Source organism: Ziziphus jujuba, chromosome 10 (genome assembly GCF_031755915.1).
Source record: "Ziziphus jujuba cultivar Dongzao chromosome 10, ASM3175591v1".
In the NCBI taxonomy this organism is placed as follows: Eukaryota; Viridiplantae; Streptophyta; class Magnoliopsida; order Rosales; family Rhamnaceae; genus Ziziphus; species Ziziphus jujuba.
The window spans coordinates 2,409,021-2,425,516 of record NC_083388.1 but is presented as its reverse complement, the minus strand read 5'-3'; the positions used below and the strand labels follow the sequence as shown (position 1 = coordinate 2,425,516).

Here is a 16,496-nt window from a genome sequence, read left to right as displayed (position 1 = left end):
CATCCCACATATTTTTATTTAAACAACCCGGTACGAAACAGCGATAATCAACAAACCACAATTTTCCTCGAAATACGAGATGCAACCATAAAAATACCGCGGGCATAATTTATAAAATTTAACCAAATATTTTCATAAAATATTTAACCCAATTATGCCCGAGAAATCACATTTGAAACCACGTAAAATTAATACCGAAACATACCTTGCTCATGCATAACAAATAAATTAAATTAAACCACATTAAAACCATAATTAAACCACACCACATGAGCATAGTTTAAATACTAAATTAAGTACCAATTAAATATAATTAACTGCCCTAAAATAATTTTTGAAGGTGGGTCACTCACCTGGAGCGCGCAAATCAACTAAGATCCTCCTCAGGATCAACTCCACAACTCGCGCGTGCACCTAAACAACCACAGTGCACAAACCAAAAATATTAATATTTTATTCGGGTAATTCCCAAATGGATACCCGGGGAGCGAACAGCAAGCGACATCTAAAGGGTTACGAGTTATATACCGAATCGAAGCTCGCGTGATGAGGATCATGGATTCGGTCTTACTTTTCGGTGATCGAACCCGACGGGGTCGGAATCTCGTCGGAAAGCTTTTCGAATTTCGGCTCCACAATTCTCCCAAACCGTCGCGAATTGACTGAAACGGAAGTCGGATTCGGGTTCAGGAAGTCGAACACAGTGGACTGGAGCTGGCCGGAATTTCGGGTACTCGCCGGAACAGTATTTTCCGGCGAGCCGCCACGGTCACCGGCAACCGTCGCAGGCGGCGGCGCGTGCGGTGGCCGTTGGTCGTGAAATTTTGCAGACTTGTAGATCTTGAGGAGAGCAACCCAACGGGACCGGCGATGAGCAAAACGGAGGTCGGACGGCGGAGAAATCACCGTTTGAAGATTTCCGGCCCCTCGCCGGAAAACGCTCCAATCCCGGCGCGTCGGTGGTCCGATGGCCGTGATTTTTGGTGGGTCGGCCGGACTTGAGGAGAGGATGAAGGCTAGCTGGCGCATGTGGTCGGAAAATTGCCGGAAAAGGGTCGATTTGCCGTGGCCGGCGGTGGAGGGGAAAAACTCGCCGCTGAACTTCGGAGCTCCGATCCGGGCGCATCCGGCGGCCGTTCACCGTGAAATTTGGAGGTTTTGCCGGAAATGAGGAGGGCAAGCTTGCTGGCCGGTGCGTGCACTGTAGATCGGCCGGAAAAGTGCAAAAATTCCGGTGGCCGGCGGTTCTCTCTTTCTCTCTTTCTCTCTCCTCTCTCTCTTTCTCTCTCTTCCCCGAGACTTTTAACAAATAAAAACCCATGTGTGACACTGGTCATGCCATGTGGACCAATCAGAAGCTGACACGTGGCATTTCACTGTTCACCGACCCAAAAACATTAAAATAATACGGTATCCGGTAAACTTCAAACGTCCATAACTTTTCAACCGGATGTCCGTTTCGAGCGTGCCGCTAGTCTGTGAACTCGTATCGACGAGCACTTCACAACCATGCACGAGTCAAAGCTCATTTCCCCATAAACAAAAAGTCAACTCTGGCACCCCTTGGACAGTTTGGACCACAACTTGTTTCGTCCATAACTTCCAAACCGTAGCTCCGTTTTCGACGTGCTACCAGTCTACGAACTCGGGGCATCGTGCTCTTCGCCACGGTACCCTGGTCAACTTGAAATTCCCACCGAGTCAAAAAGACAACTTTTGACCCCCTTCGATCAACGGTCAACGGTCAACCTCGGTCAACGTGCACGGATTCCGATGCGATTTGGGATGGGGTGTTACATTATTGGATCTATTTTTGTCACCTAAAATTTTTAAAATAAATAATAATTTAACATAATATTAAAGTCCTGATGATTGAGAGGTTTTGAATTTGATACTTAGTACCCTTATTTATTTTAATTTGGGTTATTTAGTTTGATTTTATTTGCACCCTCCTAACTTTTGGGGGTGTTACACATTATCCCCTAATTTTTAAAGTTGACATTGATCTTGATTGTAATGTATATTTATATTGGTCCTTGGCAAACAAAGGAAACAACATGTAGAACATGAGTTGTCGGTTGTTATTTGCATTGAATTGTCGTTTGGCACGTGTTTTGCCCATATTCTTTCATTCCCATGCAGACACGTACATTAATTTTGGTGGTTGTGGAAAAAAGAAAATCACATGTCTTCGTCCTTGTCCAAATCAAAACAGCTAGCTGTAATTTATTAATTTGAAGATTATTTTCACCCTCATAACTTGTGAGGTTGGTTACAAACAAGTTTAAAAAATCAAAAATATTCACCAATATATCTATTTTTTTTATAGGATAAAAATAAAACTTAAGTTTTAAATGGAAATGGATATAATTTCTGTAATATCCATCGAAATTTTTGATATTTTTTTATAATTTTTATGAAAAATTTCTATCAAAATATCTTTTTCAAATCCTTAACAATTTAATTAAAAAATTTATAATTTCTATAGAAATTTCCGAAATTTATATAAAATTTCCACCAAAATTTCAAAAATATCGGTGCAATTTTTAATTTTTTTAATTTTTTTCAAATTCATAAATATTATTGATATTTAATAAATTTTTTTATCAAATTAATTTCATTGATAGGTTTTTTTACCCTTTAATTATCTTTCAAATATTTAGTGATATAAACAAATAGAATAAATTGAACTGAATAACATTAATAAGTTCTATTTATTGAATATTGATAAAATAAAAATACAAAAATTTTGGCTTATATTTTTTAATCTGGCAAATCTCATTGTCGATAATATTGTTTTTTACAAGTGTAGGTAAATAGATTATTAAACATGTATATGTGAAATAATAATGTTTGTTTGAAAAATAAAAAATATTCCTGACAATTCATAAGCTTTTATAGTAAATTCTACTAGCAATAATTCATTTCAAAAGTTTATGAGAGAACCAACTAGAACTACTAGTACTTCAGCTCTATCAGATGGTACACATTTACAATTTGAGAATATTACTAGTTACTCTAGCTCAAGTGGTGATGAAGATAACTTCAATAAATTCTCTGAATTACAAATTAAAAGAGATAGTGGCCAAAGGAAATCACCAAGTTAAGAAGTTTAATTAAGTCCATTTACTGATGAACAATATTAGACATATGCGATACAAGATGAAGATCATGAAAGTAGAGATACAGCTCAAGGAATTGGTGATATTGGAAAAGACTATATACGTAAAAAGAAGCCCATGATAGAGATGGTACAATAAGAAAAAGATTCGATTTCTATGAATTTTGGATGAATAAGGATTGTAAGTTATTTTTATAATCCTTATTCGATGGATATTTATAGAATGTTGTCAAGTGGCAACTCATAAGTATCATCTCAAACTCAACCATCAGAAAAAAATAATTATACACATAGTGAACCAATAAAGCTAGGATCCATATGGTTAGTATGTTAACAATTATATACAAAATTATTAAGAAGATACATATTTTCATAACCATTTATCACATTTTATATCTCAAAATCAAAATGAGAAAGAGACCGATGATTTTTAATCATCCAGAAGTTTTATATGGTATTAAGATGACATTTATGAAATATAATATAATTGTAATAATTGTTTTATACATTTTAGTTAATAAATAATTTAATCAAATATGTATTTTTGATATGTTTTTATTAATAATAATTTATTTATGATTGATAATACTTATTATAAATCAATTGATTAAGAGGAATATAAGTTTCATTTAATATTTTAGCAAGTTTTATAATGAATTTTATAATTGATAAATTAAATAAGTTAATTCTAAAGTTTCAATAAAAATTTCTATTTTTTAAAATAAATTTTTATAATTTTTTTATCGATATTTGATATTTTCCATTAATTCTATAAAAATTTTCATATTTTAAATTCTTGATACTTTTATCAATATCAAAATTTTGAACCCTAATTACAAGTTATCCTTAATTTTTAAAATCGACACTAATCTTCTTATAATAGTCAAATGGTGTACCACCGGCCCAAAATGTTGCCCCCCTTCAATTTTGGCTGCTTAAGCTAGACAGGTGTGGTACATATGATTTTTGAACATGTGAGAGCGGGGAATTTTCACCTTTCTCTCTCTCTCTCTTTGTCAAGATTGTTACTCTCTTCCTCGTTCAAAAGTTTTTAAAAAAAAAAAAAAAAAAAAAAAAAACGAAAGGAAATCAGGGTTTTGAAAATCAAAGAGGAATTAAAAAACTTGAAAGCAAAGATTCAAGCTCACATATATGCTAGTATTACCACACCCGAGACTAGAATTTACAAACAAATTTATTGTTTCAAATTCACTTCTTTACAAAGAACGTCTAAACAAAACTCAACAGGGAAAGAATGAGAAAGAAGCTGCATCAAACCCTTAATCCCTATACCTTGTCTTTTAGGTCTTCTTAATCCCTCTATTAATGACCATATCAAACCCTTTAGAAATCCCATCAAGTATAAAATTTGCTCCTTTCATTTCTATCATAATGAAAAAAAAAAATTTGCTTTTTTGATCCTCTGTTTCACAATCATTAATTTTCCTTTATTATTTTACCAGTCAAAATCAATACAAAATAAGAGATTCTCAAGCGGGAATGGAACTCTTTAATATTATCCAAGGTCTGCTGTTTAATCTGGGATTAAAGAAACGGTAACATCTAAGCTGTTGCTTAAAAAAATTGGGGGAAAAAGAAGGTAAATAAGCCCTAAATCAAAAGTTCGAAGTTTTTAATGATGGCTTACATGCCAAGAGAGAAAAACAGACATCTCCAAGGAACAAGAAGTGGAGAGAGGAAACAGAAAAAAAATTGAGAAAGAGTTTAATTTACCAGAGACAGAGAGAGAAAAAGAGAAAGACAAAATTACCCCATTTTCAGATGTTTGAATACATGCCCAGCTTAAATAGCCAAAATTGACGGAAAGCAGTGTTTGGAGCATCGATACAATGTTTCACCATAATGGAAGGATTGGTGCCAAATTTAAATTCTAAGGGCAACTTGTAAAAAACACAAAAAGTTAGGGGAGACCGGTGCAAATAAGCTTTAATTTAAAAGCGCCATTCTTTTTTTTTTTTTTTTTTTTTTTTCAATGGGACAAAGTACAAATCGAATTACCTGAGCTAAGATCCATAGTAATCCATTCTACAAAAAAAAGTCCCTGCCGACCAAACTACAACCAATTTAAATATACCACGCTAGACATGAGAAAATAATTATGAGATGACTAGATGTATATTTTGTACTGTATTTTTTAAAAACAAATCATATTATAATTTTCCTATCGATGTATATATTTTTAAATTTTGAGTAAATGAACCGTGTTTAAATTATTTGTTTATATTTTTGTATAAAATTGATTAAAAACATAAATAAATAATAAGTTATCAATTTTATAAAAAAAAACTTAATTAAAAATGAAATTTGATATTATTTCATAGTTGATACTATGATAAGAGACCTAAAATAGACGTGTGATTTTTGAAATTATCCCCTTGAAACAAGTCAATTGTTTAAAGAACTCAAATTACAATGATGCAATGCACACCTTAAACCGTTTGATTGGTGAGTAGGAGGTGGGTACAGAAAGTGGAAATGAAGTGTAGCCACGCCAGATTTCGTCCCGCCCGGCCATTTATTGAGCCTTAGTATATATCATTATTACTATTATTTATAATAATTTCCCCAGCAGTCTCCGATTCACTGACTTTTTAAGTGTGAATGTAAATGGCATGCCAATCGTACATCAACCTTTTTCTGAAAGAGCCATTCACATTATAGATTGAGCTTGACAGCTCAGAGGCATCAATGGCGCCCACCAATCTCTGCCTTTATATATTCATTATTCACCTTCAGAATAAGAAAGAGAAAAAGAAAGTGAAGACGTAGCTTTATAGAGAGATAGGAAATGAGTGAAAAAACAAATGTGATGCCTTGCAGCATCACGGATGTGAACAGGAACGCTAATAACTGGTTGGAGATCGAAGACCTCGCCCGCTACGCGGTCGACGACAACAACAAGAAAAAGGTCCTTTTCTGCTCGTACCCATGTCTTGTTTTCTCGTTCTAAATCTCTTTCATAATTACAGATCGATTATTTTATGTGTTTGGATGAATATTCGTGATGGGTTTGTTTGTTTATTCATTTTTTTAGGGTGAGTTTTGAGGTTATGGTATAATTTATTTATTTTAATGGAAAAATGTATGTGGAAATTTAATTGATTTGATCGTGGTGGCTGATAGAATTTTGGGTGTGTGTTTGTTTGTTAAGAATGCTGTTTTAGAGTTTGTGAACGTGGTGAAAGCAAAACAGCAGGTGGTTGCTGGTATGTTGTACTGCATAACCCTGGAAGCAAACGATGGAGGTGAGAAGAAAGTATACGAAACCAAGGTCTGCGTGAAGGCATGGCAGAACTTCAAGGAGGTGCAGGAATTCAAACTTATTGGTGATGCTCCTTCTGACTCCATCACTGCCACTACCACTACCACTACCACTATCGCGTAGCCAGGTAAGCTAGCTAAGTGTTTAAATTTAAAGCTCCCTGTTTCTGTTTGCATAAGTGTCTCTGTTTTTACCATTATTGTATCTAGCATTATCTTCTCAGTATTTTGACCTTTTGTAGATTTGAAAATTATTCCAAATTGCTTAATTCATTCAGTCGGTAGATACCGTGAAAGCCAATTGGTTTTCCAGCTTGCTTCCTGTTTAGTTTTCGGGAACAAAAGAATTAATTCTAGTCACTTCGTATATAAATCATGTATTTTTAGTTTTCACCTCATGTGAACAAATTCTAATGTCTCTGTGACAATTCCTCATCAAATTTCGTAGTGAATGCTTTAGAAGTTTTTATCTGAACCAATCCCTCTTTCTTTTCAATTTTACTTTGGTCTCTAGTTCTTGTTCGGATTCTGATTATCTAAGAATGTTTCATTCATATCCTGTTTACTTTTGAAATTTGCTTGAGAAAATTAGTTTCTTTCAATATATATATATATGTATATAAACAATGAGAAAATCACAAAACTATGTGTTTACTGTTTATTTATGTCAATACTGTATAGAAAGAGTTTCCGTGAGGTGGAATACTAAAATTTGAAGTTTAATGTATTTGTATCAGTCACTCTCTCTTATGTCATCCCAGAAACCTACTATGCAATGTGCATCAAGTAGCCCTTTCTACATAGTGACTTTAAAATTTGAATCACTTTATTGACGATCATAGTCTATATAGAATACAAAGATTAGGCGGTGACCATCAAAGAGCCATTGAGAAAATAGAATTTCACCACCAGAACTTTTCTCTTTAAATGCTGCTTAGATCGTTTGTGGACGTCACTTATTTTTGCAGAATTTATAAATCAAGGTGGTTATTCAATTTGAATTTTAAAAGATTTTTATAATTTTTTTTTAAAATGATTAATTTTTGCAGAAACTATAGATCTTCATGGATTTTTAAAGAGTTTATCCAATTATAAATGACTTTTGAAGACTTTTATATTCATAGACGTTTGCAGACTTTATGAAATTATTAATGATTTTAATAAACTTTTGTAAACTTCATTCAAAAGATTTTGATGAAACTTTCATTGACTTTTAAATATAATATAGACTTTGTAACAATAAAATTGCATTTCCTTTGTTAATAAAATATTTTTTAAAAACTTTTAAAAAATATGTCATTTAAGAAGTAAAAATTTGTTTACAAAAATTAGTTTTAAAAATTCTTAATGGTTTTATAATTTTTTTTTAGTATTAAAAGTAAGTGAGGTATTTTACTTTAGGTACAGGCAAAAATAAATGAAAATATAAAGAAGAATAAGGGAAATATAAATGTTTATTACACTTTTGTAAATATAAATGTTTTGTTTTTTTTTTTTTAAATATTTCTTTGTTATTACAAAAATATTTTTAAGTTTAGTCCATTGACATAAAATAAAAATGATGCACCAAAAAAGTTTATGTAATTCTTATAAAAAAAATGAAAAAATATTTATTTCATATCTTGTGTAGGGTAGAGAGCGGAGGGGAGAACGAATGGGTGATGGAAGGTTTTAAAAAATGTTTTGTCATTCTGAATTTTTCGAAAGCCTTCAAAATTTTGAAATGATTGAGAGGAGAATTTTAAAGCAAAGATTTTTATATTTAGCTTAAAAGTCAATTAAAATTTATGATTTGTTGAAGTCTCGAAAAATGGTTGATAATTTGAATACTTCTTCATTTTTATGGATTTTAAAAAATCTAAAATTAAATACTTTATGATTTTTATTGATTTTTTAAAAAACCCTTATTATATATTTCATAATTTTTATTGACTTTTAAAAGTTTTTTAAAATTCATACTAAGTTTTCAAAAGTCTATATTAAATACGACTATACTTTTCAATTTTATAAAAATCAATTGAAATCTCAATTAAATACATGATTTGTTAGTTTCCTCTTGTTGGGGTGAGAAGGTTATGACCAAGAGCAAGCTAGCTTGAAGTGTTAGCAACAAGCAAGCTTTTGGTGATGCTCTTGGGAATGGTTGTGTGTGAGTTGTGTTTTTAGGTTTTGGTTATGGTGTTTTCTGGTTTTTAGGGTTCCTAAAGTGTTCTAAGGTGTTGAAGAAGAGATGAGAAGAAGGGGACCACGTTGGGTTTTGAAAATGAGGCTTGGATGTGTAGCCATTTCATTCATTTTACAATATAAACTTGAAATTACAACTAGTTCACACATGCCAAGCATGTGAGCTTACAAAATGAGTAAAGTATTTGAAATTTAAAAAGTAAAATGGTCAACACCTAACTTTTCATACATAAAAGAGTCAAAAACCAGCTGCAACATGTCTATTCCAAATATAGTAAAAAGTGGCACATGGTTTGAACTAAGTTCCTATTGTTTAACTAGTTTGGGTAAACAACCAAACTAGCTTCACCTACTTAGTTCCCCTTTGTATCTGCTTATGAAACTTGGTTTGAAGCATCCTTGGTCATCAATAAATATTGTTCCAAGAGATAGGAATGTTCTGGAACCGGATCATGGGCCAAACAGCTCCAAAACTGACCCATACTCTGCATACTGGGCCCATCAGATACAGCAATCTGTTTGGAATAGAAAATGGACTTTCCCATGTCATTTGGACCTGAAATTTGAACCATAGTCTTCTATATATGTCTGTAGACATCCCTCAAAATTTCAGCCCAAAACTCCATTTGCAACCTGAGATATAAGATAAATAGTAGAACTATGTTGCTGGAAATTATGAATCCAGCACCATAGGCACTTCAAGCATAACATTCCTACTCTTTTGTGCATAATTTTGCCTATAATTTTGCATACATAACTTAGGCACAAAACATTATCAAAATATACCTTGAATCAATTAAAAACATACAAAAAATATAAACTCATAAAAGGAAAGGATTTGATACCAAGGTGTGCATGCTAGCCGGTGACATGCACCATCAAGTGGCAAAATTGCCACACTTCAACACTCCTCCTTGGCAATTTTGTATGAGACATTGAGAAGTCCTCTCAATATCTCAAATCTCTTATTTCCCAATGGCTTGGTGAAGATATCCGCCAAGTTCTCCTCGGAAGTCACATACTCCAACTTCACTTCACCACGTGCTTCAAATTCCCTTAAGGAATGATACTTGACCGGTATATGCTTGGTCCTCCCATGTTGGACTGGATTTTGTGCAATTGCTATTGCTGAAGTATTGTCACACAATATTACCGTGGCTTCCTCTTGCTTCAAGCTCAAGTCCTCCAATAATTTCCTAAGCCAAACACCTTGATTAGCACAACTTGAGCAAGCAATATACTCGGCTTCCGCGGTGCTTTGTGCAACGGTTTGTTGCTTCTTGGAATTCCATGAGAAAGGACCATTTCCAAGAGTGTAAATGTAGCCCGATGTGCTCTTGCTATCATCCAAAGAACCAGCCCAATCACTATCACTATAACCAAGCAAAGCTTCATTCATGCCATCCTTGTACCATATACCAAAATCACTAGTATCTTTCAAATACCTTAGGATTCTTTTTGCACAACTAAGATGATTTTGTGATGGACTATGCATAAATCTTGACAAAACAGCCACACTAAACATGATATCCGGTCTAGTAGAGCATACATATAAAAGGCTACCAATTAAACTTCTATAGATGAAAGGATTTACCTTTGGAGAATCATCATCCTTCACCAACTTGGTGCCTTCATTCATAGGTGTGGCAACGCTATTACAATCTTCCATGTCAAACTTCTTGAGCAGCTCCTTCACATAGCTTTCTTGAGATATGAAGATGCCCTTGGATGATTGGACAACTTCAATTCCAAGAAAGTATTTCATCTCTCCAAGGCTAGACATCTCAAAGTTCAATTCTAGCTCACTTTTGAAATTGCTCACTTCTTTCTCATTACCACCGGTCACTAGGAGGTCATCAACATAAAGAGAAACCAACACCATGCAACCATGAGTCCTAATATACAATTTAGGCTCATTAGGACTCCTCCTAAATCCATGCTTTGTCAAAAAACCATCTATCTTGGCATACCATGCCCTAGGAGCTTGTAAGGCCTTGTGTAGCTTGTATACCTTCTCTTCACTTCCTTTCTTCACAAAACCTTCGGGTTGCACAACATAGACCTCCTCCTTCAATATTCCATTCAAGAAGGCTGACTTCACATCAAGGTGATATACTTTCCAAGACTTTTGTGCCGAAATTGCAAGAAGAAGTCTTATGGTTTCCATCCTTGCAACCGGGGCAAAAGTCTCTCCATAATCCACACCGGCTTGTTGTGCATATCCTTTGACAACAAGCCTTGCCTTGTGCTTATTTATGGACCCATCCGGATTGTACTTGGTCCTAAAGATCCACTTCACCCCAATAGCATTCTTTCCCTTCGGTTTTGTTACCAAGCTCCAAGTGTCATTCTTGTTTATCACATCGATTTCATCTTGCATGGCTTGTCTCCACTCTTTTCTTGCCATAGCCTCATGGACATTGATTGGATCACTCAATGCCACATTACACCTTTCATAAATCTCATTAAGAGGTCTTGTGCCTCTCACACCATCACCAATCTCCAAGTCAGCCCCTATGGAGATTTCTAGCTCATTCTCATCATATTCATCATCATGGGCAGCACCTTCATCATTTCCTTGTTCCTCATCATTATCATGAGCTTCAAGTCGATTGTCTTCATCCATACTAGCCAACTCCTCCTTACTACAAACCCATTTAGCTTCCTCATCAACTTTCACATCTCTACTTATCACAAGTTTCTTGGTTTCCAAGTTATACACTCTATATCCCTTGGTCACATCACTATAGCCAACCAAGACACCAACTTGTGACCTTTCATCAAGCTTTCCTCTCTTCTCTTGTGGTACTAGGATGTAACAAATGCTTCCAAATACCCTTAGATGATCAAGAGAAGGCTTATATCCAAACCAAAGCTCAAATGGGGTTTTACTCCTCAAAGACTTGGAGTAAAGCCTATTTTGGATGTAGATGGATGTATTAACTCCTTCGGCCCAAAACTTCTTTGGCAAGCCACTTTCAAACAACAAACATCTAGCCATCTCCATGATGGTACGGTTCTTCCTTTCACATACACCATTTTGTTGTGGTGTGTATGGTGTAGTGAATTGATGAACTATACCATGATCCTTACAAAGTTGTTTGAAAGCCTCACTTGTGTATTCCCCACCATTGTCCGTCCTTAACACCTTTATAGTGCAACCGGATTGATTTTGCACTAACTTCATAAATTCTACAAACTTCTCCAAAGCTTGTGATTTTCTTTCAAGGAAATACACCCAACACATTCTTGAGTAATCATCAATGAAAGTTATGAAATACTTGCTGCCATTTAAGGATGGAACACTCATAGGACCACAAATATCCGAATGTATAAGTCCTAACTTCTCCTTTGATCTCCAAGAACAAGATTGAAATGCTAGCCTAGTATGCTTTCCTTTTTGACACACTTCACACACATGTTCTTGCTTCTCCACCAATGGCATGTCTCTAACAAGTTCATGTGTGCCTACCAATGACTTAAAGCTAGCATGGCCTAGTCTTTTATGCCAAAGTTGAGAGATGTTCTCAACTTTGGTGTTTAATGCAACCGATGCACCATTTTCATCCATATTGAAACCTAAAATTCTTGTTCTTCATTCCAACACACATTAATTCATTTCCATGTGGATCAACTATAGTGCATGTCATGTTTGAGAAGTGTAATGCATATTTGTTCTCAAGCATTTGACCTACACTAAGTAAGTTCTCACATAAAGAAGGTACATAGAGAACATCATGGATAGTTTTGATACCTTTGGTGGTGTGTATCACCACATCTCCTTTGCCTTTCACTTCCATCAAGGCTCCATTTCCAATTTTGACTTTGTTGTGGCTGCTCCTATCCAAGTTTGTGAACCACTCATGCTTGTGAGACATATGGTGTGTTGCTCCACTATCAATGATCCATCCTTCATCATTCTTGATGCTACTAAAACAAGTAGCAACAAACAACTCTTCGGATTCACTATCACTTGCATTATCTTTAGCAACATTTGCTTGTTGCTTATCTTTCTTGTTTGCCTTGCATACTCTCTCCACATGACCCTTTTGTTGGCATTTATGGCAAAATGCATCCGGCCTCCACCAACACCTTCTTGGATGATGACCTTTCTTCTTGCAATGGTGACAAGGTTCATAGGACTTCCTCTCGGGTTTGCTAGTTTCACCTTTCTCCTTTATGACCTTAAGCTTGTTCTTCTTTTGATTTTGTGTCTTTTGATGTTGTTTAGACACAAATGCAGCCTCCATTGATTCTTCATGTCTAATCCTCCTCCTTTGCTCCGTAGCTTGCAAGGCATTCACCAACTCGGTCAAGGAAATTTCATTTAGGTTCCTTGACTCCTCCAATGAAGATATCTTAGCTTCAAACCTCTCGGGCAAGGAGACCAACACCTTCTCTACAATCCTTTGGTCACTTAATCTTTCACCTAGCACCCTAATTTGATTCACCACATTAAGAAGCCTTGTGGTGAACTCCTTAACCGTTTCTTTGTCTTTCATCTTGATGGTCTCAAACTCCCTCCTTAGGTTAAGGATTTGCATTTGCCTTGTCCTTGCACTCCCTTGGAACTCATCTTGAAGTTTGTCCCAAGCTTCTTTGGCACTCTCACATGCCATTATCCTTGTGAAAATGGTATCACTAATACAAGAATGAATGGCGGTGAGAGCCTTGAAACCTTTAGCCAATTCCTCCTCATGGTGCTTGATTTGGTTGACCGTTGCCCCTTGTCTCAAAGGCTCGGGTTCTTGGGGATTTATGGTGACCTCCCAAAGACCATAAGCCTTCAAGTAGGCTTGCATCTTGATACTCCAAATGTTGTAGTTCTCCCCATTGAAGATAGGAGGAGAAGGAGTTGAAAAACTTGAAGAAGCCATGTGAATGTTGCCTTCTAGTATGAAGGAATATGAAAATATATTTGTTCTTTCAAGTATCTCTTCACTCTCAAGGAACGAACCAGCCCAAAAACCTCACAAATCTCACAAAAATGTGCCTAGCTCTGATACCACTTTGTTGGGGTGAGAAGGTTATGACCAAGAGCAAGCTAGCTTGAAGTGTTAGCAACAAGCAAGCTTTTGGTGATGCTCTTGGGAATGGTTGTGTGTGAGTTGTGTTTTTAGGTTTTGGTTATGGTGTTTTCTGGTTTTTAGGGTTCCTAAAGTGTTCTAAGGTGTTGAAGAAGAGATGAGAAGAAGGGGACCACGTTGGGTTTTGAAAATGAGGCTTGGATGTGTAGCCATTTCATTCATTTTACAATATAAACTTGAAATTACAACTAGTTCACACATGCCAAGCATGTGAGCTTACAAAATGAGTAAAGTATTTGAAATTTAAAAAGTAAAATGGTCAACACCTAACTTTTCATACACAAAAGAGTCAAAAACCAGCTGCAACATGTCTATTCCAAATATAGTAAAAAGTGGCGCATGGTTTGAACTAAGTTCCTATTGTTTAACTAGTTTGGGTAAACAACCAAACTAGCTTCACCTACTTAGTTCCCCTTTGTATCTGCTTATGAAACTTAGTTTGAAGCATCCTTGGTCATCAATAAATATTGTTCCAAGAGATAGGAATGTTCTGGAACCGGATCATGGGCCAAACAGCTCCAAAACTGACCCATACTCTGCATACTGGGCCCATCAGATACAGCAATCTGTTTGGAATAGAAAATGGACTTTCCCATGTCATTTGGATCTGAAATTTGAACCATAGTCTTCTATATATGTCTGTAGACATCCCTCAAAATTTCAGCCCAAAAATCCATTTGCAACCTGAGATATAAGATAAATAGTAGAACTATGTTGCTGGAAATTATGAATCCAGCACCATAGGCACTTCAAGCATAACATTCCTACTCTTTTGTGCATAATTTTGCCTATAATTTTGCATACATAACTTAGGCACAAAACATTATCAAAATATACCTTGAATCAATTAAAAACATACAAAAAATATAAACTCATAAAAGGAAAGGATTTGATACCAAGGTGTGCATGCTAGGCGGTGACATGCACCATCAAGTGGCAAAATTGCCACACTTCAACACCTCTAAGCATCTATACTTTGATTATAGCATCGGGATCATTGAATTTATTTTTGTTTAATTTAGTTCGTATTTTTTTCTGGATTTCAGGTGATGGTGACTATGCAAAAATTACTATGCTTAGTTGAAGCCTAAGTTCATAATAATATCTCATAATAATATTAACGATGTACTCCATTAATAAATGGAGGTAAATCCTTCCTGTAGAAGTAAAATAAATAAATAAATACTTATCTTTTGAATTATTCAAAGTTTGTGGATGGATACATCTTACAGCCATGAATTATGGTGCATCTCTTTGAATGGATACATGTTACCATTTTGTTGAATCTTTGAATTATGGTGACTCTCTTTCTTCCTTTCTTAATGAAAATTATAGTGAATCTCTTTCAATATATATATTATGAAGAATAAGGTTCAAAATTTCAATATCGATGGAAATATTAAAGATTTAAAATATGAAAATTTTCATAAAAATATTAGAAAATAGTACATATCAATAAGAACTCACAAAAAATAATAAAAATTGATGAAAATTTATTAAAAATAAATTTATTTATTGAAACTTTAGAATTAACTTATTTAATCAATCGATTATTAAATTGATTATAAAAATTGCAAAAATATTAAATAGATATTATATCTTTATTAATCAATTTAATTTATAGTAAATAATAATGGTTATAAATAAATAATTATTAATGAAAATATGTAAAATATATATATTTTATAAAAATTATTTATTAATTAAGATAAAATAATTATTAAAATTATATTATATTTCATAAATATCATCTAAATATTCATAGAATTCTTAAGTGGTTAAAAATATAAAACGTAATTATTAAAATATGTATATTCTTGATGATTTTTCATATAATTATTAATATATCAACCTTAAAAATTTTATATTAAATGTAATTGTCCTTAATATTTAGTATAACATATTCTATCATGTTCTTTTTATTTGCTTAATTTTATTAATTCAAATATTATCACTACCAATTCTACATTATATTATATTTTCCTGTTATTATTTTTCATTTTTACATAATCAACTATTAATTTGTAATTACAAAATTTTAATTAATCCATTTTATACAAAATGTAGAGTAAATATATATATATATATATACACTTTATTAATAAATAAAACCTATCAAAGTTATTCAATTTAATTCACTCCATTTTATTTATATCATTAAATATTTAAAAGATAATTAAAAAGTAAAAAAAAAACTATTGTTAATGTAAATTTGGTAAAATAATTTACTAAACATCAATAATAGTTATGAATTTTTTTATAAAAAAATAAAAAAAAATTCATATAAAAAATTTTAAAATTTCGATGGATATTATTAATTTTTTAATCAAATTGATAAATATTTAAAATAGATATTTTAATGAAAATTTTCATAAAATTTCAATAAAATTTTAAAATTTAGATGGATATTATGAAAATTCTATCTAATCTATTAACTAAGTATTTCACTACGCCGGAAAGGCTTGTCAAATTAATTAGAATGCAAGCCTAGTCACTAATGAAAGTTAAACAAGATGTTATAGGCCAACCATAGTAAGCTTTTATAAACATGGTAGAAGGGAACTTCTAAAACCAGTTATGGCACAACGAAAGGCAATTCCATTTTCACCCTAGCATATTGAAAGGACGAACTCATCATAGAGCCACAACCAAGTTCTATATGTACAAGAACCCCTTTAACCCAAGAAGATATTTAAAAGAATAAAAATCAATTAATATATAAAAGAATTTCATGCAATTGACATTCAAGAAAATTTACGCGATCAAACTTTTTAATTTCTCCTCTTCCTTCAATGAACTTTTAATAGTGAGACTTCATCCAG

General features: G+C 33.6%; 1 protein-coding gene and 1 long non-coding RNA gene across 2 annotated transcripts; one reads left to right on the top strand and one right to left on the bottom strand.

The window, feature by feature from the left end:
* Window positions 1–5,871: 5,871 nt before the first annotated feature.
* Window positions 5,872–14,984, top strand: LOC107409354 (uncharacterized). The gene is made up of 3 exons (XR_007239133.2): window positions 5,872–6,050; window positions 6,294–6,531; window positions 14,721–14,984. It is a non-coding gene; the product is annotated as an uncharacterized LOC107409354 (long non-coding RNA).
* On the bottom strand, window positions 10,725–11,371 carry LOC132799578 (uncharacterized mitochondrial protein AtMg00820-like; the record flags this gene model as incomplete). The annotated part of the gene is made up of 1 exon (XM_060811799.1): window positions 10,725–11,371. A coding segment is annotated over exon 1 (489 nt), but the record flags the coding sequence as incomplete, so codon positions are not given.
* Window positions 14,985–16,496: the final 1,512 nt, after the last annotated feature.